We start from the raw sequence: 24,437 nt of genomic DNA, 5'->3' as shown, positions 1-24,437 counted from the left end.
TAAAAAGTTTAGCCGCCATCCATAAATATGATTTAAATTGAAAAATATGTTTGAAATTTTAACACATCTTTCTTTCTTTCTTTTTAGTTATTGACTTCTTTATGGATCTTTTTATTATTATTCGAGTTAACTTGTTTAAGATTTATTTAAGATTTATTTATACTAACTTTATGATTGAAAATGTATCATTCAATTCTAAATCACAGCTTTAACCATCTATTAAATTTATTTTATTGTGCTTAACATCAGTATTAATTGATTAATATTTAAAGTTATTTAGGTCATCATTACTTACCAATAGCTAGTTTTATCACTGTTCACGTAAGACAAGTCAAATATCGTAGGGATGTTGAATGTATATGAATTTTGTTATATTTAAAATTATATATATAATCTTTGTAAATTTATATTAACCACTATAAAATCTAATAAAATATATTTAAAGAAATTAATCTTTTAATACATCTTTCTTCCTTAAGTAGGAGTGTTAATCTGTTAATTAATTGTTTATGATTACTTTTATCATATATTAAACTATTTAGGATATTTACTAACCATGTCTAGAAAGTCTAATTGATATCACCTTTTAAATTAAAAAAGCTATCAACGCCTGAGAAAATGGGAGACTTGTATTGAATTGAATGTATATTACTTGAGTATATTTTATATAATTAATATTTAATTTGTAGAATTATATAATTTAACCGCTATTAAAAAATATAAAATAATATTTTAATTTAATTTAATTATATATATATATATTCTTTCTTCTTATTATGGATCTTAGGACCTCCCTGATTGATATTGTTTTCATTTTCAAACTTTATTTAGGTTATCATCATTACTTACCTATAGCTAATTTCGTTCCTGATAGGTCTAAATTGGTGATAATACTATTAAATGTATAAGAATTTTGTTATATTTAAAACTTATTCTTTCTTCTGTAAGGATTTTTCACGAAACTTTTATTCTTAATTGTGATGTCTTTATGCTTTATTTTTATTTAGGTATTTGATTATTACTTACAAACAGGATGTTGAAAATTGAAGATTTTTTGAAACAATGCTAATTTAGTTCTATTTAGGTATTCCGTTTGTACTAATTTTTAGTTCAATCTTTAGAAGTCATTAGAATAAACCAATGTTCTGTTAAATGTATAACACTTTTTGTATATTATAAATTTATCTATTATTTAATATAGTTTTGTAAAAAACAGTTGTTCTATCCCTTGAAATTATTTAATTCATAAAAGAAAATTTATAATATATTTAACTTCTACTTAAGCAGGTTCCTCTACGCTGGATACATAATATCACACATCCTTATTATTATTCTATTTAGGTACTTTTACTAACCACTTCTAGAATGATAATGAACTTAATAAGTATGAAGATAATGAACTTTGCTTATACATTTATTTAGGCGTTAAATCGATTATTAACTTTAGAGCTTTGACACTGTTATGACTGAAGTACTTTTCTTTTATGTTCAATCATTTTATAATATAAATTGTTTAATATTTACTAAAGAGTTTATTGTAGTTTGATTAAATATGTAATATTAGAAATTACCCGCTTTAAAATCGGTTGGTTATAAAATGATTTAAATTTGAATATATATATATAACGTACTATGGTATACTCTTTCTTTCTTATCAATTTAAGATTTGTTGATTTTTTATGTCTATTTAGGAACTACTTAACTATTGCATCTGTCATGGTCATTGAATAGGAATTAATGTCTCTACATTCTGTCACAGATTAGAATCAGCAGCAATGTTTCAATAATTCTATTTCTTATGTAGGTTTTTACTTTAATTAACTTGGTTATTATTTAGCCTATTAATTTACTATGTTATAAGTGGTATTCATTTCCAAACATTTTATACTGTAATATACCCCTTTTATAAATTGTAACTGTTTAATGTAGAGATTGTAAAATGTTTTGATGTTTGACCCTCAGGGATAAATAATATTTAAAATAAATTATTTCTACAAATTAATCCAACTTTTCTTCACTTCAATCTGAATGCAACTAACATCATATAGATATTATTTAGGATAATTGTTCATTATTACTTACGAATCGTATGGTTGAATTTGATTTTATTAATTTGATTAGGAGACTTTTTCTACTTTAGTTTATCCAAGTAGAAGTCTCATTTAATGTATATAAAGCTTCATTTAATTATCTTACTTTTTGTAGTACAGTTAACCGCCTTGTAATAAATACATTTGAAATATAAATATTAATCAACCAAAATAGAAATTATTTTATTAAAACTTCTTCTTTCTTGTTTAGCTATTGTTCTAGTAAATTGAAAGAAGCAAATAACCATCAGTCTAGTTTAATATCTATTTAGGTATCCTATTTTACTAACTTTAGATATGAAGTCGTCAGACAATCACAATGGGGTCTTTTATTATTCAGGAAATGTATAAACTAATTTGTATATTATAAGTTATATAATACTTTATGTAGATTTTGTAAAATAACGTATATTTGAATTAGCCGCTAGATATTGATTTAAATACAAAGAAAAAAACAGTAAATTAAAAATTTTACAATTATATCTATCTTCTTTCTTTCTACAAATGTGTTTAATGTATTATTATTAATTTTCAATTTTTTTAGTGTTGGGTATAACATTCTATTTAGGTACTTTCTTTATTAATACTAGCAATTCGTCCATCTATTATATAGTCTAAATGGTTAAAACAAAGTCAGTTTGTTTAATAACATCAAAAGTTATTTAGGTATTAAAATTGATTATTAACTTTAGCATAAATCCCTGATCTTTCTGATCTAATAGCAGCATAAATAATAAAAATGATTGATTGTTAATGTACAGACCGTTTAATGTTTAATATCTTTATTGTAGTCTATTCCATAAAAATTTAACCGCTTTTAAACTCTTGTTTATAAAATGATCAAAACTCAAAAGTTTGTAGAAACCATTTTCTTAATTTTTGCACTTTTCTTTCTTATCTTTAAGTCAAATTCTGCAATGCTGTCAAAGTTGTATAGTTTCTAATTTGTTTATTACTTTTATTTAGGATTCAACTACTTTTATTAACCTTTGATATTGTTAAAGTGGAAATGGAAATATTATCAGATACTTAGTTTATTTAAAATTGTAGTTTTATATAAATAAAATTTAACCGCTATTAGAAATTTTAAAATGAATATAAATATACTCTCTCTCTCTCTCTTAATGTTATTTTATTTTATATTCTTTTCTGTTCTTTCATTTTAGAGCTGTATTTGAATATTAGCTCTTTGAATTTATTAGACTTATATCCTCCATTTAATGACGGAATACTACTAACTCTTGATAAGTTTATTTATGATTAGGATTTCTTACATTTATATAATTTAGTTCAACCCTTGTTTGCTTTTCATTTATAATACATCGTATATATATATCTTATTAATTCTAATTATTACTTTGTAAATCTATTGTACTACTTATAGATTGACCTTGCAAACGAATTAGCAGTTTAATTGATAGGTGGTATCAATTAATCACTTTACATCAAATTTACTTTGATAATTTAGTTTTTAAGATTAACTGCCAGTTAAATACTCTCGATAATGTATAAACTTTTATATTAATTTAAACTAAGTTATGTTTACAAAGTGTAGTATAGTAAAGATATGTTTACTTTAAATTTAACCACTTCTTCAGATCAAGGGGTAAAATTAGCAATTTAAAAAAAATATAAAACTCAACAAAAATTAAACAAAAAAAAAACATTGATAATTCCTTTCTTTTACTAGTTGCAATGATGTATATTAAACTTCAAGACGAACGACTAACTATATTTAAACTATTTAGGATTATTTAGGATTAAATGAAACCCTGTTGAAAATGTTATTAAGAAAGAAAGTTTTGTGGTTGCAATCTAAGTATTTGAATACTTACTTTGACTTTTTATATAGGAATCAAATATTAACTTCCAATTAGAGATATTTTAATCCAGTACTTTTTCAAGCTCATCTAGGTGGCTTTGTTTAAGTAAAGAGTATGCGTATATATTCACAAATAATATAAAATTTTGTATATTCATTTAAACATTTGTTATTATAATGTAGAATTTGATCTAACTCGTACAATAATAATTCTCGTAACATTTTGGGTTTATATTTTGGGTTTATCTAGCGTTTGAGATCTGTAATATGATATTCACAATAGTGATGTATAAATCAAACATTTCATTTTAGTCGCTGTATAAGTAATATAAAAAGAAGTATCATTATGCTTATTTTGTTGATTTATTTTACTTACTTCTTTAATCCTTAGTATAACCCGAAACATCTTTATACAACTGATTTTTATTCCACTAACTTGGATGATTATATTTAGGATTAGAATCATATTTACTTTTAGTTCTGTACATTTGTTATTTGTATGATTGATTAGATAATGGTAATGTATAACATGTATATTTATTAAACCTATTGATAACTTTTGTAGAGTTGTAGAGCGGTATAACACTCAATCAAACAACCCATTTGATTTAACCATTTAGTCATATGTGATAAATCTCTTTGATTGATTTCATTATAAGTATTTCATACCATAAGATCAGGGACCAGGGACCAGGGATCTGGCATTGACATGGATCTAGATCTGGTGTTTATAGATCTTTTTAACACATTAAGCAAAATCAAGAGTCATGTGATCAAATATTTTTAAAGGTTGCGAAAAAAAAAAACAAATTTACCCGACTTTTACTTTTACTTTTACTTTTACTTTTACTCATTTAATTTAATTTAAATGTTTTATTTCTGTTGATGTTTGTTTTATATATATTCATTCATCTTTGTTTCTTTCTATCAAGAGTTTGTATGGAATATTTCACTATTTGAATTTTTCCTTTCTGTCTTGCATTGATGATTATTGATTAATCCTGGTTTTATTATTCTATAATAACTATAAATGATTTCTTACTACTATTCAAAACTTATTTAGGATTTAAAATATTTAACATTAGTTTATTAGTTTAAATGCTTCCGTTATTAAGTGATATGTTTGATAAATTATATATTTCAAATTATAAAATTGTTATATCTATTTAGATATTGTTATTTAAATATAACTGTAGATTTCTGTAATAAACAAAACACATTATTAATTTTTAATTTAATTAAGTTTTACCCGCTCAATAAAATTTATAAACTATTTAATTTGAAATTATAATTGTCCTTTTATTCAAATTTCTTTCTTTTTCATTGTGCAAAGTATGGATATCATCTTGCTTATGATATAGTTGACAAAGCTAACTTTGATAATCATATTTATGACTTAAAATTGTATTCACATATAGGTTTCTTTAATTTCTTTCATTTCGAAGTTTACTAATCTCGTTTTTAGAAATGTTGTTTATTGAATGCAGCAACGAATATACTTATATTTTATTTTATTTAACTAACTCTTTAAAAGTTTATGTAGTTTGTAAATTATAATATAATTTTAACCGCTAATAGAAAAACTCAAAGTATAAAAGCACAGATTTGTATATCATCTTCTTTCAAAAATATTTCTTATTGTGTTTTCTTTTTAAAGTAAGATTTATTTCTACTACGTTTTGGTATTTTTGAAAATGGGGTAACTAATTAACTCTACAATGAATATTTAGGAATTTATAATAATCATTAGGTGAATGTTACACTTGAGTATTATTTAAGTTAATATAAATTTATAATATCCAACTTTCTTTTGTAGTTGTAAATTATTAAAGTAAATTAACCGCTCATAACTATTCTTAAATGTTAAGCTCTAAAAAGGGTTTTCCAAAATATGAGATTTAAAATATTTTATTTGAACTTGTTCTTTATCAAGGTAACAAATTATTTAGGATTTGAAGTATTTAATTACTAACAACAATAGGGTGAATCAATAATTTTTATTTTCTTCCATGATACAGACACCTGCTTACAACTAATATAAATAATTAATTTACTTATATGATTAAAGTCGATTGTAGTTTATTGAAAATTGTGTTTGTCTAATAACCGCGACATTACTGTTTTAAAATATTTGGAGTATGGTAGCGTGGAGGAACTAATATAAAACAGAAAAATTACATTTTTTTTACAAAATTTATGTAATTCTTTCTTTACATCAAAAATGAATATTGATTATGGAGATTAATTTTTTCAGATTATAACAGTCTATTTAGGAATTTCAAGTTTTGAATACTAACATTTAAATACTCTTAGGGCCTTTGAAAATAGCTTTTTCACAAATTTCGCATCTCATGTTGAACACATTTTTAATATATATTATAAGTTTAATTTAAGAATTTGTAGAATTCAATGTAGATTCTCTTCAAATGATCATATTAGCTATGTCAATAAGAATGATCAATTTTTCTTGAACTTAATTTTAGACGCCGAAGGGAGTTATATTAAAAGGAATGAATAATTTCAAATTTATTTGAATTTATTTACATCATTTTCTTTTTAAATTAACATGGAGTATTATTGAAATATGTATGTTTTCTGCAATAAGAATGCTGAACTTACCTTTGATCAAGTCTATTTAGGAATATACTACTTACTAACTAGAAGTAATGAGATTGTCAATGTAAGATAAAGCCTGCAAAAAAGATCTATTATTCAATGTATAAAAATTTTGTATATTTAAATTTTGAAATTTATTGTAGAATATTTTTGTAATTATGAAGATTTAAAATTTTAAAAAGTCTATCAGAGTTTATTACTTTTCTTCTTCTTCTTCTGATCCATTAGTACAGTTTAGTATTCTCTAACTAGATTTACTCTTTCTGTACCTGTTTTACATACTAACAACTATTTAGGATTATGTTATGAATTAAGAATCTAGGATTCTCATTTGATAAGCAGTTAACTTAATTTTCAATAAATAAATCTTGACGGATATTGTATAATTTTATTTTGATTTATATTCAGTATGTTCTTATATGTAGTTTAACGTAGCTCATATATATCTAACTTTATAGTGTTGACTCATATATTCATTTACTTAATTAAACGCTGAATAAAAAGGTCTATATATAAAATACAATTGAAAAATTCATAAAATATTATAAATTCAAGATACTTTTTCTTTTAATGAATTTCTTCCATCTGTGTGTAATTGGAACTTTGAATGTTTATAATCTGTACCTGGACTTTGGCCTGATCCCTGACATTAGCAGAATCTTTTGTACCAGAAGAATCTAGTTTGGAGAGATTTCACAGTTAATTTATTTTCGTTTTGGTAGTTTTTAATATTTTACAATCTATTTAGGATGAAGAACATAACTTGTTATTTAGGAATTTAATATGATTGTAGTGATTTTTTTGTGGTAATGTTATATTTGTTTATATTGTTAAGTTAATCAAAACTTTGTAGAGTTTATAAATTAAGTAGATTGAATTTGATTAAGCTGTTTGTTCATCACTTGTGATCATTCAAGGAGGTCATATATTTTTAGCCGCTTGGATATATAAAAAATAAAGAGATCAAAATTATTTTAGATAAATCTTTTATTCTTCTTCTTCTTCATCTTCTTCATTTTAGCCTTCATGGATTTTATCATTTCTAATAGATCTGACAACATAGATTAACAATAACAGATTCATTTAGGTTATCATTTAATTCTACTAACGCTTGATTGTATTCATTTTGATTTCAACATGAATTTGGGATGATATGAGGTGTCTTCAGCTTCAATTTCTTATTATAATTTTTAGTGATAATATTCATCCATTATTAATTGGATTAAATTAGTATAATATACATGTATAAATGTTTTGTTTATTTACTGTGTAGAAGTAATTTCTTAATGTTAATCGCCCAATGCTATAAATAGAGAGAAAATGCTCATTTTTTAAAATTTCTTTATTTCTTTCTTTCTTTCTTTCTTTCTTCTTCTTTCTTTCTTCTATCCTTAGTTGATATTTTAGTGATGTTTTTGTTCGAAAAAATTACCTTTGATAAATATGACTTAATTAATCTATTTAGGATACCATAGTACTTACTTTTAGTGGGTATTTGGTCCACTTGAAAAGAATAAATATGTTTATAATGTACGTTATATTTATAATTTATCATCTCTTATTGTAGTTATTTTATTTATTCTATCTCCTCCCGCGTATATTTATAAACTTCTGTTTTGTATTTTACTTCTTCTTCTCTACTATAGCAGAATTATCAATCTAACTACTTATGTTATTTCTAGGATATTTACTAATTACTAAGGATGCTAGTATTGCTGTATACAGCATTTTGACTTCTTACGGTTTTTATTCTCATGATCTCTTCTTTGGTATATACCTTTAAGTTTAATGCTTGTAATTGAAATATCATTAGCGCTTAATAATTTTATAAATATAAATATAAATATAAATATAAATTTACAACAAATACATTTTCAAAAATTAATCTCTTTATTCTTCTCTATTGTTAGATTGTCATCCTGTTTTATCTATTATGTTTAGGTTAAATGTTAATTGTTGACCTTTTGGTAGGATGCTTTTGATCTCCAAATAACGTTACTATAATCTATTTAGGTCTTCAGTACTTAATTCAATATGGGTAAGGTAAGAAATCAAAACTTTAAATAAACAATTGAACCAGCTAACATTTAGAATTACTATTTAGGTAAATTATTGATTTTACTAGAGATCTAAGGAAGGTATATTGTTACTTAGTCCGAATATTGATTGAAAAAATGTATATTTGATTATATCTTATATCGTTAATTAATGTAGATATTTATTGTAAATGACTTTTATAAAAAATTTGAATCGCTGATTAAACAGAAAGCATACAAAAACACTAATTTACAATCAAAAATTTGTGTTAATTTTTTCTAACAATCTTTACAGTATCTTACTTTGATAAACTTTATTTAGGAATATAGCTTATTATTAACTGTTATAACAGCTAACGTTTGTTATAAAGATAGAATATAGATTAATGTTTGATGTGAGGCTATAGTTTAATGTAAAAGTATTGGTATATTTGTATCTAATCATATATGATTGTAAAATCATCTTGTAGTTGTAAATTTGTTTAAATCATTTAAAAATCAAACAGAAAAATAAGGAAATAATTTGTACTTCTTCTTCTTCTTCTTCATCTTCATCTTCTTTTCCTTTGTATTCTAATTGGTTATTTGAAATTATTGTGTGTATTGATCCATAATATCAGTTGTATATTGTTTACCTGGAATAATATTCCACTTATTAACCGTGTACTACATCTATTTAAGAATTTGATTAATTGTTTAATCTTTTAGGTCTTTATTTGGGAAATAATTAATTGTTGATCGAATCTGTTAGGTAGGCCTACCATTGTCTTAAGTTATACATCCTGAAATTGATTTTTGTCTTGATTAATTCAAACTGCATTCTTGATTCAACTATTATTAACTCTATTGCTTTTATCTAGTATTTAACTTAACTTCAATTTTAGGATTAAGAGTCATGATAATTCTTTCTTAAAATTAAAATTAACTATAAAGGGAAGTATGTAAGACCAATTGATGTTTAATTAATATATTTACCATTTACATTGTTTATGTGTTGTTAAGAGTCAATGTAGTTTCAAGATAAATCTATACTATCATTATATAATCTTTTGATTAACCCCTTTATTGAAGTAAATCAATCTACTGGTTATTAAACTGGTTATTACTTGTTAATCGTATTACAAAGATATCTCAATTGAAATCGATTGATCAAGCCATAAGAATAATAACTTTACCAATGATAACTTGATTGATTATATGAATTGTACACGTATATAGTTATTTTTGTAGAAATGTGTAAATTTCTCAGGGGTTAAAAAAAAAACATAATGTTTTGTGAATTCATTTCATTTTTAGTAAAACTTTTCTTCTTCTTTAGAGTATAAGTACTTATCATATCTACCAACTACTGGCGGTGTATTGTGATAGCCTCTCACTTACACTTACTACTAATCATATCTAGGATATCAATGATTGATATAAAGTACTAACCATGAATTCAATTTTGAAAATGGTTTAAAATCAAGATTGAAATATGGGAACTTTTCTTAACAATTCACCGAAAGTATTAAAGGAATTATTGCACACTTTATATAAATAGCTAAAATTATAAACATTGTTATATTTATTATATTGTAATTCATTTGTAGTTAACTGGATCATTAAAGTGTAAAGTTTAATTCTCTCTTAATCTTCTTATATATTCGCAAACTAAATATTTACAACATTTTTAAAATTTATTATATCTTCTTCTTCCTCTTTCTTTCACTTATTCGATGGCAAACTGTCATAGAGAAAAATAGGATTTGTATCACTAACAAGTTAATCTATCTAGAACATGGCAAAACTAACTAGTGGCTCCTTGCAAATCTAAAGGTTTTATTTCTAAGGGAATGCAATCGATCCTCAATAGTTATCTTAATTAGAAATCTATAATAAAATAAAATTGCTATTTATTTCATTTCACTAATACAGATCGAATATATTTAGGTGTTCAATGTTATTTACTTCTAGGTCATCTATAATGTGTGTTAATAATAACTCGAGTCAAACTAAGTGGATCATTATTTCTCTAATTTCAAATGTACATTTAAATTTATATTATTAAACATCAAAAGTAATTTTATAATTTTAACCGCTCTCATTTTTTTGTTTACTATAAAAAGAACCAAAATTTGATCTAAATTAATTTAATTTATATCCTTCTTATTCTTTTCTCTCTGGTTGAAGTTTCCGTGGTTTTGTTGAATTAAAATTAATCAAAGGCATCAAAATTTGGTTGACGTGGATAATTATTATAGGTTCTCCATTTACTAATTTCATTATAGGCTCGAGATTCATGGTTAATATTAGTTATTCGTATTTTTATTTTCTTCGAATTGGTTATCGTAATGTATATTTACTTTTAATTATTATTATATTGTTTTTTCTATACTTTGTAGAGTTTATAGTATAACTGTGTTTCAGCTTTGTCAAATTGAAAACCATGCAGAAAAATATAAACTAATAATTAATTTATCATCACTTTTCTTCTTTCCAAAACATTATCTTTGGATGACAAGTTTGTTTTCATTTGTAAGAAATTATTAAATATAGTTTTATTAACTTCCTTGATATTATTTAGGTATTATATATAATTAAGTTCTAGAGAAATGTGCCTGAGGTTGTTGAGCAGTATTTTTATTATTATTTCAATTTATAGGTTATTCATTATTACTAACTAATACATCAAGTGATCGATTAATGGACCTGAAAATGTTGAATTTGGATCTAAATATATATTAAAATGTAAATGATTATAATGATTTATTAAATATCTTTGTAGTTTTGTAAAATTTTCAAATTAACCGCTATTCTTACAAATATTTCATTTAAATTTGAAATTTTGAGAATTAATTAATTTATTTATTTATTTGTTTATACTTTTTCTTTCTATATTAGCAGGAAGGATAATAAACCTTGTTTTCATCTTGTGATAGTTGTCCGTTTACACGTCCATGATACCAACATTCAATTTATTTAGGATTTAACCATTAACATTTCCATTTAGCCATTCTTTCGAATGAAATGTGCTTTCCTTCTCTAAAATATGTCAATGTTGTAGCTCACTTTAAATTAAATTTAATTATTTTATCTTATCTTATTTTATCAACACTTTTGTAGATTATTGTAGTCTCATATTCATCAGCATTCACCCTTCAACTCTAATATCTCCATTACATCTATATTACAACATCTTTGAGTTTAATCATGTGACCATTTTGACCAAAAGTTTTGCCATCGCAATTTCTACCCCTTAAATTTAATTCTGAAAGATTCAAAAATTAAAAGACATAACAAATCTTTTCCTTCTACTTGATTGTTAAGACCAAGTGGGACTTTTATTGATATCTTAAAAGTACGATTTAATTTAACTTAAAATCTATTTCGAAATGATCAGAATAACTATTCCTTACTTTGAACAAAATATTTAGGCTTAATGTACTGACTTATAAAGTGATTATCCTTAAAAAGGTTGAAACTTCACCTTCGATGTTGAAATTAATATATAATTGTTATAAATTCTTTACAATATAAATACGTAGTTCCATAATCATTTGATTGTACTTATCTGATTGATCAATGTTAGTATTATAAGCTCTATTCAGGTCAATATTATCATACAGCGGTTAATTCAAACCGTTTTGGTTTTCATTCTCAAATGAATATAAAAGGAAAGAGAAAATTATTAAATTTACAACACACTTTCTTTTATTAATGAAATGATGAAATTGTCATCCTTTTAGGAATTAATAGGATATTTGATTTAATCCGATATTCATGAAAGTTAACAATGATGAGTTATTTAGGATCAATACTAACTATGGTCTTTCTTGGTTGCTTACATTTCTTTATTGGTTGGACCCCTTTGCATTTGGTGCATGTGGCAAAATATAAATTATATTATATTATCTTTAAATATATCGAATTATGTAGTTCATTAAAGTTAAAGTACCCAAGCTCACTACTATTAATTACTCTTACTTAACTGCCAATTGAAACATACTTTTCTATGAGCTGTTCAATTCTTTCAAACGACGTTTAAAAATAAATTATCAACAAAAATTTTGAGATTTTTTATATTTATGATATTCTTTCTTTTAGCTGATTATTATTATGACGAGAAACACTTTAGTTGATTAAAACTATGATGATAACGTGGTTCATGACGATTGGTTATTGATATTATTATGATAATTTATTTAGGTATTTACATTTTACTTACTTGCTTTAGGGTAGTTGAATTAATTGATTAATGCTGGTAGTTATATTAAAAGTATCATATTTGTATTATTGATAAGATCAAATGTAGCCTTGTGTCGTTAACACAATGGAGTCAAATGTACTTCCATTGAATGTACTAGTGTGAATCAGTTAGGTCATTAATTGATTCAACCTCATTTGTATAGCTAAATTAAGCTACGCGTTTTGATAAATCCGATTTGTCTCAGATTTTCGATTCGATTCGATTCGATTTGATTCTCAAAAGTCTTTTTTGATCTCCATTGTGTTCTTGTCTTGCCCCTTAAAAAAAGGGATTCAACTCAAACTTTTCAAAAAAATATGGCAACACATTTTCTTTCTTTCTTTCTTTCTTTCTTTAACGTCAGTAACTTTACTTGCTTTGCTTGTTAAGTTCAACGTATTATCCAAGAATGCTCTTGGTAGATTCTTTATAAGGTTTCACTTCATTTTAACTAACCATTGCATTATTTAAGATCAAAAATTAACTTTTACTAACCTATTTAGTGTTTACGAACCTCCTTGAAATAGATTTGTTGAGTTTATGTTTTTAAATTTAAATACTTAGAATATATATAATTCTTTTTATGATTATCAAAAAATGGTTTAATAGTGTAGTTTTCATTTATATGGAGAAGGTCATTAATAGTTGATCTCATATCAATTTCTTCAGGTCTGTGGTACTGCCATCGGTGTTGAAGATCAATTAATCATATATATCTAATTCAGAAAACTTATTTGATAAGGTTAAGATACTACTATATCTAATATTGTCATTTGTTCTTGATGATTGATTGCTTATTGTTTAAATTTATGTGTTCAAAAGAAATATGACCTGTAATCATATGATAAAGAATTTGTATTTTTCCGAATTATTTTGAATTTTCTGTTTTTTTTTTAATTTTACTACTACAAGGTTTTTTAAGAGCTCCCAGACTTTAGTGATGTGTTCGCTGTTGTATATTTATAATTATGATAAACTATTTAGGATTACTATTTACTTACATCTTATAGGAACATTTGTTAAAGCTGACGCCAAGTAACACTCCCAGGAAGAGAAGAAGTAATCTAGTGAGTCGGTTTTATGGTTTTTTAATATATATTTCGTTTAATTATTTATTTACTTATTTCAATTGTAGAAGATATAATATACTCTCAAGTCATTTCTATCACTTTATTGATCGATTAATCTAGACTGGAGTAAGTTCTATTATTAGTACCAACAAATCTGAAACATCTCCCCCCTTTTTTGATCAACAAATTTTTTACACATTTTGAAACTTACACAACTCTTCTTAATATATATATATATATATAGATAGATATCCTTTCATTTTCTTTTTACTTCTGTCTTTTCATTATCTTTCTAAGTTGGCAAACCCATTGAAAATGACATTGTTATACGTTAGCTGTATACAAGTATTGGTGCGTCTTATTCTAACTATCATTAATCTATTTAGAATTTAATATTAACTTATGTTTACAGTTTCATATGAGGAGCACTTATTATAGTACGTCTGTACCAACACGGTATGATCTGTATTAGTAATTGAAGTGCGTCTTTGTCTTCAGAAGGAATCAGTTCCATTAATTGAATTAAGTCTTTAGCATCAAGATGTAATCTGTACCAGTAATCTATATATGTATGGTAACAGCTGCGTGGGGTTTGTAGTACTATCTATCAGTTAATATATATATATCGTATAATTATTTACTTATTACAATTGTAGATGTAGTCAAGATATCTCTAATCAATTATAATTAATTAATCTATGATCAACGTATCCATATAACTTCAAATGTGATATATCTCCCTTTAGCACTCAACAAAATTGTTTTTGTAACAAATCCAAATCCAAATCGTTTTTAAATTTTAACTATATACATCTCTCTCTTTCTTTCTTTCTCTTAGTCTTTCATTAAGTGGACATGTATCCTTTTTCAAGATAACACGGGTTTTGTGGATCTTTTGTTGAAATATATGCTTAGATTCAAATAATACTAACCTTTGTTTAATCTATTTAGAATTTGATATTAATTTAAATTCGTTATGGATAATTTTGAACAACGTTTATGTGTTGGACATGCAAAGAATGTGAAATAAATAATAGAATGATCATCTTTAATAAAGACTAACTATATTACAATCTATTTAGGTTTTCAACGAAACTTTTAGCTTTTAGCTATTTTAATGAAACTTAATTCAAGTTGTAATTGTAACGCTTTTGGATACTTTATTGGCAATAATTAATATATTAAAATTTATAAATCTTTAACCTTGATTATTTGTACTGTAGGTCTTGTATGGGTGATTTCTTTCATTACACCGTTACTTCTTATCTTTATTCAGATGAAATAATTGATCTATCACCATTATATCTAAGTAACTACAATTCTGAAACACCCCCCTTTCCCCTTTGAGCGCTAATACAAAAATATTCTACACGTTTAAATTCAAATATATATATATACTTTCTCTTTCTCTTTCTCTTATTATTACCCTAATCCTTTATATGATTGGCAGATATTGCCAATGTATTTTAGTGACACGACAGATCTCCCAAGGGTCTGATTACTAACTTTGTTTAATCTATTTAGATTTTGATACTAATTCCTGTATTAGATATTAGAAATAAATACAAATTATATACTCTATAGACAAAATTATCACTAACTATATTTGAATCTATTTATGTCTTTTATGATACTTATACTTAGGGCAACTCTTTTGATAGCTGTTGCTCTTCTGGAAATTTTTCAATTAGTTTAGAATTCTTATTTTTACCTATTCATGATCCAGAAGCCTCTTGATTGGATAGAAAAACTGCATAGATATTTAATATATATGAATTTTATAAATCTTTAACATGATAAGAATGCATTTGTAGTGATGGTATTCGAATTTGATTTGATAGTCAATCATTTGAAATAGGATGGATCTCTTTCGAAATATCATTAAACTTAATAAATGATTGATCATACCGATTAAACTACAAATGTGATACATCACCCTTAAGGGGTCAATCACATTATTTAACACATTTTGAAATATATCCACTTTTTATATCTTTTCTTTACTTTTCTTCTTCTGTTAAGTAGAATATTACTTTTTCAATTATATGATCTACTTCTGATTTTCTTTCGAATTATAATCTAATATATGTTATTACTAACCTTAATTTAATCTATTTAGAATCTAATATTAATTTTAGATACATTGCATAAAATTCATCCAAGTGTGTAAGTAATGGATTCCGGTAAATAGTCTATATTCCGCTCGTTTTGAATTCCATTATTAGATCCACTATGGATCTGTGACTAATGGTAGCTCATTATCGTTCTGTGACTAATGGTAGCTCATCATCAGTCCTTACTGTTTAACTATGTTTCAATCTATTTAGGTGTTTAATAATAATTATGTTTAGGATTGTGATCACAATTTTGTTGTTGACTTAATCTACGGGCCAGACTCATTACATGTTCTGGGTGACATGCTATTATTAATATACATATTTATAATTTATAAATCTTTAATATTGATTATTTGTAGTGTAGGTGTTATTCTGTTTGAATTTTAATTGATCGTTCATTCACAAGTGATCTATCACTTTCTTTAAAATACATGATAGTTCCTTAAATCTCAGCATTTGATTCAAATCCATTTACGATCACTCTAACTCTAATATCAAATACATTGAAGAAACTATAAAGAGAAAAAAGTATCACCAAATTCTACTAATAGGAATCAGAAATAAGGTACTAAAGTCTTAATTTTCCTATCTATTAAGCTAAACTGTTGTTTAAAAGTCGGAATCTCCAGACATCAATTATACAGTTGATTATATATGGCATACTCACTTAGATTATGTTGAAAATCAAGGATTGTGCAATGTACTGGACATAATAGTAACAAAATGAATAGTAGAATTAACATGGGGAGAAGTATCACGTACTAATTATCAAAACTGATCTTATAGTGCGACTAATTGGGACTTTAGAGTTTTTTAATTTTGCGCGGTTTTATTTTAATTCAATGATGTACTAAGCCGCCTCGCTTATGGTTATCAGAATACGGCTCTATCATTGAAGGGGTAATGATGTAAAGTTTTTAATTGTTTTGAATCGACCTTGATAAGGTTATAATAATGATGTAGATTGTATGTATATAAACTCATAACTACAACTCTATCTATATATTAGTACTTCATAATTATTCTTGAATATTAGGTTCAACAACAGCTTTAATATATTCCACTACTGAGTTGGTATCAAATTCAAATCCACTTAATTTATGACAATTATCGATAATCAATTGATCATTCAAATATAATTCATTAGTGATGGGTATTAAATTGGATGAAGTTGGAGTGGATGTACCCGTATGAGTTGCTGAACCGTTACTTGTGCCATTTCCATTACTTATCCCATTTGATGTGTCTTCATTTAATTCAATTTTGAAGTATTCGAATAAATCCCAGATCTTTTCAATATATCTCATGAAATTCTCCCTCGATCCAAAATAGAAATTGATTAAGATTTCCCAATTTTCAAAACTAATGAAATTCACTTTTAATTGATAGATTAATTCCGTGAGATCACCTACTGAGAGGGTTGCAGTTTGATGAGGTGAGGCAGATGAAGATGATGAGGAGGTAGTGGCGGTGGTGGATGATGATGAAGCTGTGGTTGGACTGTTTTCCATATCACTTTCAGATTGTTTCTTTTGTAAATAATTATTGAATTCAATCACAAGGTTTAATGAATTTTTAAAGAATTCAATCTTATGTAAGTTTTTTAAAAGGGTTGATTTACTATTTAAGAATTTCTTAAATGTTTTTTGAAAACGACTGAATATCAAATCATAAATGAATTTCAAATTCAATTTAAACGTTTGATTTGGAATCAATATGAAATCTTGTAAAATGATTAAGAAAATCGATTGATAGATTAAACTCTGATAGAAATTCCTAATATAATGGTATGGGAATTGTTTGATCAAGATGGTTAATAAATCATCCATTCTTAAATGTTCTTCACCTTCACTCAATTCATTATTCCTCTCAGTGATCATATCATCCATTAAATTAAAATGATTAAATAAATTCATCATTGAAGTTAAATATGAAGTATATCTCAATGAAGGGAAATAATTGGTTTCAATTCGGATAAAACTTAACCATCTTATAAACACCGTTAAGGCAATTTGATTCTTCATTAAGATATTCAATTGATTATTAAATAATTCAGGATCATTGAAAAACTCATTCGGATTCCGTTGAGGTGGAGTGGTGAAATATAATGCTTGTTCATGTTTCAATTCATCGATATATAATCCCATGATATCACCATATAATTCAAGATAACTCTTAATGATATCCTTTATGGAGGTGGAATATTTCGATCGACGGTAGTATAATCCCCATACTTGAATGGCAAACTTAACCAAGGGATTCTTTATGGAACTTAAATTATCCCCATATAATGATTTTAATAATTGTTTATGAGGAACAATGGTATTCTTTAGTTGATTCGATGATAATAATGATCCTTTATATTGGAAAAATGTGAATTCAATCTCCACTAATCTTAATTGCATCCAATATCTCGCTAATAATTTAAATTCAAATGATTGAGGATAATTTTTCACTGCATTCCCATTCCCATTTCCATTATTCAAATGAAGAGAGTTGGAAGACGATGATGCAGCACTATCCGCCGCATCATTGATGTTATTTGATGCACCCGCTGATTGGTCTTTATCGGGATCTTCAATGAATTCCATGAATTGATTATTCAATACAGCATAATTTAATAAATTATTGAATTCTAAATAATTCTGTACGATTTGATTCGAATAAGTATAATAATTCTTAATGATGAAATACCAATCCAATAAATAAAGAATATCGGTGATCTTACTATAACTTATGATTTTCAATTTTAAATATTTCGAAATTTTAATCCAATCATTAATGATATCTAATTTTGATTTAAAGAGGGACTTCTCAAGTAAGAAGTTATTTAAATTAGTTTGATCGAATAAATATCCATTTGAAAGTAAGATGAATAAAAGGGATAAATTTCTTAATTCAATAAGATTAAATTCAATTGAACTACTTAATTTCGTAGCATCTTCATCATTGATTTGAATCACTTTAAAATAAATTAATTTGATTTGTTGTTTCATCGTTTCATAATTCATTATATCCATGATTTGATCATTCATAGATTTAAGATATAATTGATGTAAATCTTCAAAGATTTCAAATTTAGTAGGTAAGAGTCGTTTAATTCTTTTAATATCAACCATCAGTAATGATATCATGGTGTTTTTATCTTGATCCAATTGTTGATCTATAATGGTGGTTGAAAGGGGATTGAGTATGATTGTTTGATCTTGAGGTTGTGATTGTTCTTGCTTTATAGGTGGAAGTGTATGTTCTTGTTGTTGTGAGGGTATTTGTTGAGGAGGTAGTATTGAATGTTGTAAACGAGTAGATTGATTAATTTGAGGTAAAGGAAATGGCAGTTGCAGTTGCAGTTGCAGTTGTTGTGGATACTTGGGTTGAGGATATGGTTGACCATTAGTATGAGGTTGAATTGGTGGTAAAGGTACTACATATTGATGAGCATATTGAGCTGAAGATACTGGTAAGCCTCTTAAATGGTAAGGTTGTTGTTGTTGTTGAGCTTGTTGTTGTTGATGATCTAAAGTAGGATATGGGATGGGATATCTATTCAAATCCACCGAACTATACTTTATAGGACTTTCAATATTTGCAATGATTTGTCTTGAAACATTAGTTATTGAATTTGACATTGAAGGTAATGAATCATTTGTTGAATTATAAGTTTGCACTAAATTATTAGTTAATCTTAATTTCTTTATATTGGTTCTCTTTTTCCGTTCTTTTATTTTATATAATTCTTCTTGACTTGGAGGTTGAGGTGGATGTTGTAAACATCGATCAGTACGTTTAAATCTTTGACATGAAGTACAAGGTATAGTTAAATCACATTTAATCTTTAATAATTTACAAGGACCACAACTATAACTTCTTCTTTGACGTTTTGGTTTATTATGATCCATGTTTAATTGACGATGGGATGATGTGGGAGAACTTGTGGTTGACGTTGGTGGAGTTGAAGATAAATCATTCATCAGATCTTCATTAGCCATTATGATGATTGACGATGATGATACTGATTGATAGAATGATTGATTGACGGGGGACGATTCAAGGGTTCTGAGAAGGGATGAATCCACCTGGGTCAATGTCAATGTGATGGGATGATACGTTGACGTTGATGTTGATGAAAGATGGCGCTGTTAACTTCGAATGATTTGAACAAACTTTTATAAATTTTATAAATTTGTCGTAAATGGTTTTATCATATGACTTAAATCCTATTTTATATTTTTTATTTTTTTTTTTTTTTTTTTGGCTCAACTTTTTTTTGTCTGTCTGTTTGTCCTCAGTTTTTTATTTTTTTGTCTGTTTTGTTTTGTTTGTCCGTGGAAATATATTTATTTTTTTTATATTTTTTTTATTTCGGCTTTGTTTTCCGTCATTCTTCTTATTTATATAAATCCGCTTTTATACCCACACTGGATTTATTTATCCACCTTTAATTTACTCAATGTTTTGCATAAACTTTTACGTATATCCCCTATTTTGTGGTATAATGGGTTTACTATTGTGTTTGTTTGTTTGTTTGTTGATTGATTACAATTAATTCTTCGATTTACATGTGTAGTATTTTATTTATTTACTAATTACTTATTAAGAGTTGGGGATTATTGAGGATAAATCCGTTATAAATTCTTAATTTCATTTTTTCATGAGTCGTAAATCTTTTGACATAATCCTCATTCTCTCTCCTGTTCATCATTTATCATATCATCATTTATATATTTCGATTCCCCACCACTCATCTTGGGCAACAAGTTGCGTTAATGAATATATATCTCAGTTCATATTAATATATTATTTGATGTCGTCCCATTGTTCCATTCCCATTCTTCCTCGTTGTTGGTTGAAATAGCAATAGTAAAAGCCCCATCAAAAAAAAATAATTCTTTTTTTTTTGTTTATTTTTGAAATGAGCCATCCTGCATATGACGGGATAATTAAAAGGAGTTATCATAATTCAATTGGCTAGATATATTTTTAAAACTGATTATAAAACAAGGTTAAAACTCTAATTTTATTATTATTATCTAACTCAACATACTGGATTAAGATCTACTTGAAATGAAATCTTTCTTTTAAAGATTCACCGTAAGAAGGGTACCCATTCACCTTCCTGCTAATCTTTCATCCTTATATGGCCGAACAGAACAGTTAAATTATATCAGCCAATTTTTCTTTAGTTCACAGTTTCGTTTCGTATTTTGAACACGAATTATCAATTTTAACTAATTCCATATATGTGTCTCCTGCATAATCCCGACTTACGTCTTCTTATTAAATATTTATGGAAATATACACATTATATATATATATATATAATATTTACAGATACATACATGTCCGTCATATCCCTTTCTTTTTTAAAAAATTATAAAATATTGATTAAAATCGCCTGAGGTTTTATTATGAATTAGACTTTTTATAATGAATACGAATATCATATTATTATGATTCACAGCGGTAACGGGGAGTTAACTATTCTTTAGCCTAATCACTTGTCAACGCCTCTATATATTATTATTATTTGACATGAGTTTGTTTCCATAGTTTTGATTTAAATTATTCTATGATCAGCGAATTCAAGTTGAATGAATGAGGCGATAAGAATGCGCTACCTACCCTTCGTTCAATCATAGAATATCCCTCTGATTAATCGGTACCCTGACCCCTCTTTCTATACATATACGTATATGCATACATGTTGCACAAGGATGTTATCTCAATTCATTCATTCATTCATTCATTAAAAATTTCATTGATAGAAAACGTTGATATGAAATAAGTTAAAATTAATATAGTCAATAGTTTTACATTTACGCCCTCAGTCCAATTCTTTTTGTGATGGGCTTATATGCAGGTGAGGACAAACATCCCTACCACTTGAAAAATGGTACATCCATGCCACTTAAAATAAATATTTGAACCATTTCACACGACTCTTTTATTGAACCAATAAAAAATTATCAGAAACAAATTATGAACAGAAACTAAAAAAAAAAAAATAATATCAAATATCAAAATATCAAAAGCTCAAACCAAGTGTAACTTAACTGGATATCATCTATAAAAGTGAATTGTACTATATAGAACATTGGAAAATACTTCAACAACTGTGTTCGACATATTCACCCTTTTATCATACCATTCCATATCATTTCAATCCGATCCTATTCCTTTTAGCATTGTATCATAGCTTTTTAATCTACTACAGTTCATTTCATTTATAGATATTCAATTATCATCATTTAATTCCTTTTCTACCTCCTCACTTCGTCATTCATATATATTCTGCATTCACAATCATGATTTCTAGATCATTAAAATTATCTCAAATAACATCAAGATCTTCAAGATCACTAATCTCAAGATCATTCACATCTCAATCTATCCTTAATATCGAACAAGGTCATAGTTCAGAATTACCAAATTTAAATGAATTACCAAGAAAGAAACCGGAAATCCCTTATGTCCCATTAGTTAATCCAACTGAAAAATATAAAGTTCAAATTGAAGAATTACATAAATTTGGTACTTATATAATGGCATGTTTACCAAAATATATTCAACAATTTTCAGTTTGGAAAGATGAATTAACCATTTATGTGGCTCCTCAAGCTTTAAGACCAACCATGGTATTCTTAAAGAATCATACTGCTGCTCAATTCAAATCTTGTGTTGATGTTACTGCTGCTGATTATCCATCAAGAACTAATAGATTTGATGTTGTTTATAATTTATTAAGTGTTAGACATAATTCAAGAATTAGAGTTAAAACTTATGCATCTGAAACTTCAGCTGTTCCATCGGTAGTACCAATTTTTCAAGGTACAAATTGGTTTGAAAGAGAAACTTATGATTTATTTGGGGTTTTCTTTGAAGGTCATCCTGATTTAAGAAGAATTATGACTGATTATGGTTTTGAAGGTCATCCTTTAAGAAAAGATTTCCCAACTACTGGTTATACTGAAGTAAGATATGATGAAGAAAAAAAGAGAGTGGTTTATGAACCATTAGAATTAACTCAAGCTTGGAGAAATTTCTCCGTCGGTTCTTCTGTTTGGGAACAAGTTGGTGATGGTAAAGATTTTACTCCTGAAAATTTCAAATTACCAACTCCTGAACCTGAACCTCCAAAGGAAGAAGAAAAGAAATAGACCTAATGTTTAATTTATAACCTTTTATATATTATTATTTTAAAAAAAAATAGAAAAAAAATATACATACATACATATACACTACTACGAACTTTTTAAAGCTTGAATTTCTTGTTGTAATTGACTTAATTCACTTTGTTTACCAGTTAAATAATCTTGTAAAGTAGATACATGACTTTCAATTAATTCAATATCACCTTTAATTTCAGATAATTGTTTACCATTACTAGTACTACCACTTACTGAACTTTGACTTAATTTTGATTGTTTATATTTTAATAATTGTTCAAATTCATGTTTGACAATTGCTAATTCATTATCATTTGATTTTTCTTGTTTTAATCCTGAAGAGGCTTTATTTAATACATTCTCTAAATCAGTTAATTCTCGTCTTAATCTAACTTCTTCCCAATCAGTTCCTTCCGTTGATGAAAAATCAGTCCCATTAATTGGATTCGAACTTCCTGTAATCTTGGTTAAATATGAACTAGCAAATGATTTCTTCCCATTATCAGTACCATTATTCCCATTACTACTGCTCACAGCTTGAGCAGGCTTTTGAAGATCATAATTAGGTACTTCTTTTGAAAATGTGGCTCTTAAGGAAGCAGGAACTCCACGAGGAACTCTTTTCCCATTTTCACGTTGATTTAAAATATGTAAAAACACCAATACTTGATCTTTATCAATGGTTTCAAATGATTTAGGATTAACTAAATTCCAAGCACTTGAAATATCAGCTCTAGGAACTTTTGATAAACTATTATATAATCCATTCAAGGAATCGAATTTAACTCGTCCAAAAGAATCACTGTTGGAGTTATATATCGCTTCATAGGTAGCTTTATCAGTTGGACTAATATACCATTCGAAATTATCACTTAATTTATCATCTTCATCTTCATCATCATCATAATCTATTCCTAAATTCTGATTGGAATTTACAGCTTTATTAGCCGCAATTAAATGAGATTTAGAAGAGGGAATTAACCAATTAGGTAATTCATTAGGAATAGAAGTAATATTACCATTTAATGAATCAAAGATTAACCTCATCGTAATGCAAAACTCTTCAAAATCTAGTTTCCCATCACTATCAATATCACTTAATTCCCAAACTTTCGATAATTGTTCAGTGGATAATTTACTATTCTTTAACACAGGTGATACTTGTTCACCAGTCAATTTATTATTGGATGGTTTTAAACCTTGGAAAATCTCCCAATATTTCTTAATCTCCCAATCTTCCAACTTTGGCATGATGTCTATATGTGTATGTGGTTATGTGTGGTGATGAATTGAAT

General features: G+C 26.2%; 3 protein-coding genes across 3 annotated transcripts; 1 reads left to right on the top strand and 2 right to left on the bottom strand. All coding sequences in view use genetic code 12, as the record gives it.

Moving 5' to 3' along the window:
• Positions 1-16,995: 16,995 nt before the first annotated feature.
• Positions 16,996-19,965, bottom strand: ZCF8 (Zcf8p; the record flags this gene model as incomplete). The annotated part of the gene is made up of 1 exon (XM_064907929.1): positions 16,996-19,965. The coding sequence occupies one exon, from the start codon at positions 19,963-19,965 to the stop codon at positions 16,996-16,998; it is 2,970 nt and encodes a 989-aa protein (XP_064763612.1).
• A 2,017-nt stretch (positions 19,966-21,982) lies between these two features.
• On the top strand, positions 21,983-23,175 carry ALI1 (Ali1p). Its single transcript, XM_064909058.1, has one exon. The coding sequence runs from the start codon at positions 22,282-22,284 to the stop codon at positions 23,131-23,133; it is 852 nt and encodes a 283-aa protein (XP_064763611.1). The 5' UTR covers positions 21,983-22,281; the 3' UTR covers positions 23,134-23,175.
• A 42-nt stretch (positions 23,176-23,217) lies between these two features.
• On the bottom strand, positions 23,218-24,393 carry END3 (End3p; the record flags this gene model as incomplete). Its single annotated transcript, XM_064907928.1, has 1 exon — positions 23,218-24,393. The coding sequence occupies one exon, from the start codon at positions 24,391-24,393 to the stop codon at positions 23,218-23,220; it is 1,176 nt and encodes a 391-aa protein (XP_064763610.1).
• Between the last annotated feature and the right edge of the window lie 44 nt (positions 24,394-24,437).

The sequence above is a fragment of the Scheffersomyces coipomensis genome, assembly GCF_036884675.1.
Source record: "Scheffersomyces coipomensis strain NRRL Y-17651 chromosome Unknown DFJ63scaffold_2, whole genome shotgun sequence".
NCBI classification, from domain to species: Eukaryota; Fungi; Ascomycota; class Pichiomycetes; order Serinales; family Debaryomycetaceae; genus Scheffersomyces; species Scheffersomyces coipomensis.
This window is presented reverse-complemented; position numbering and strand designations above follow the sequence as displayed.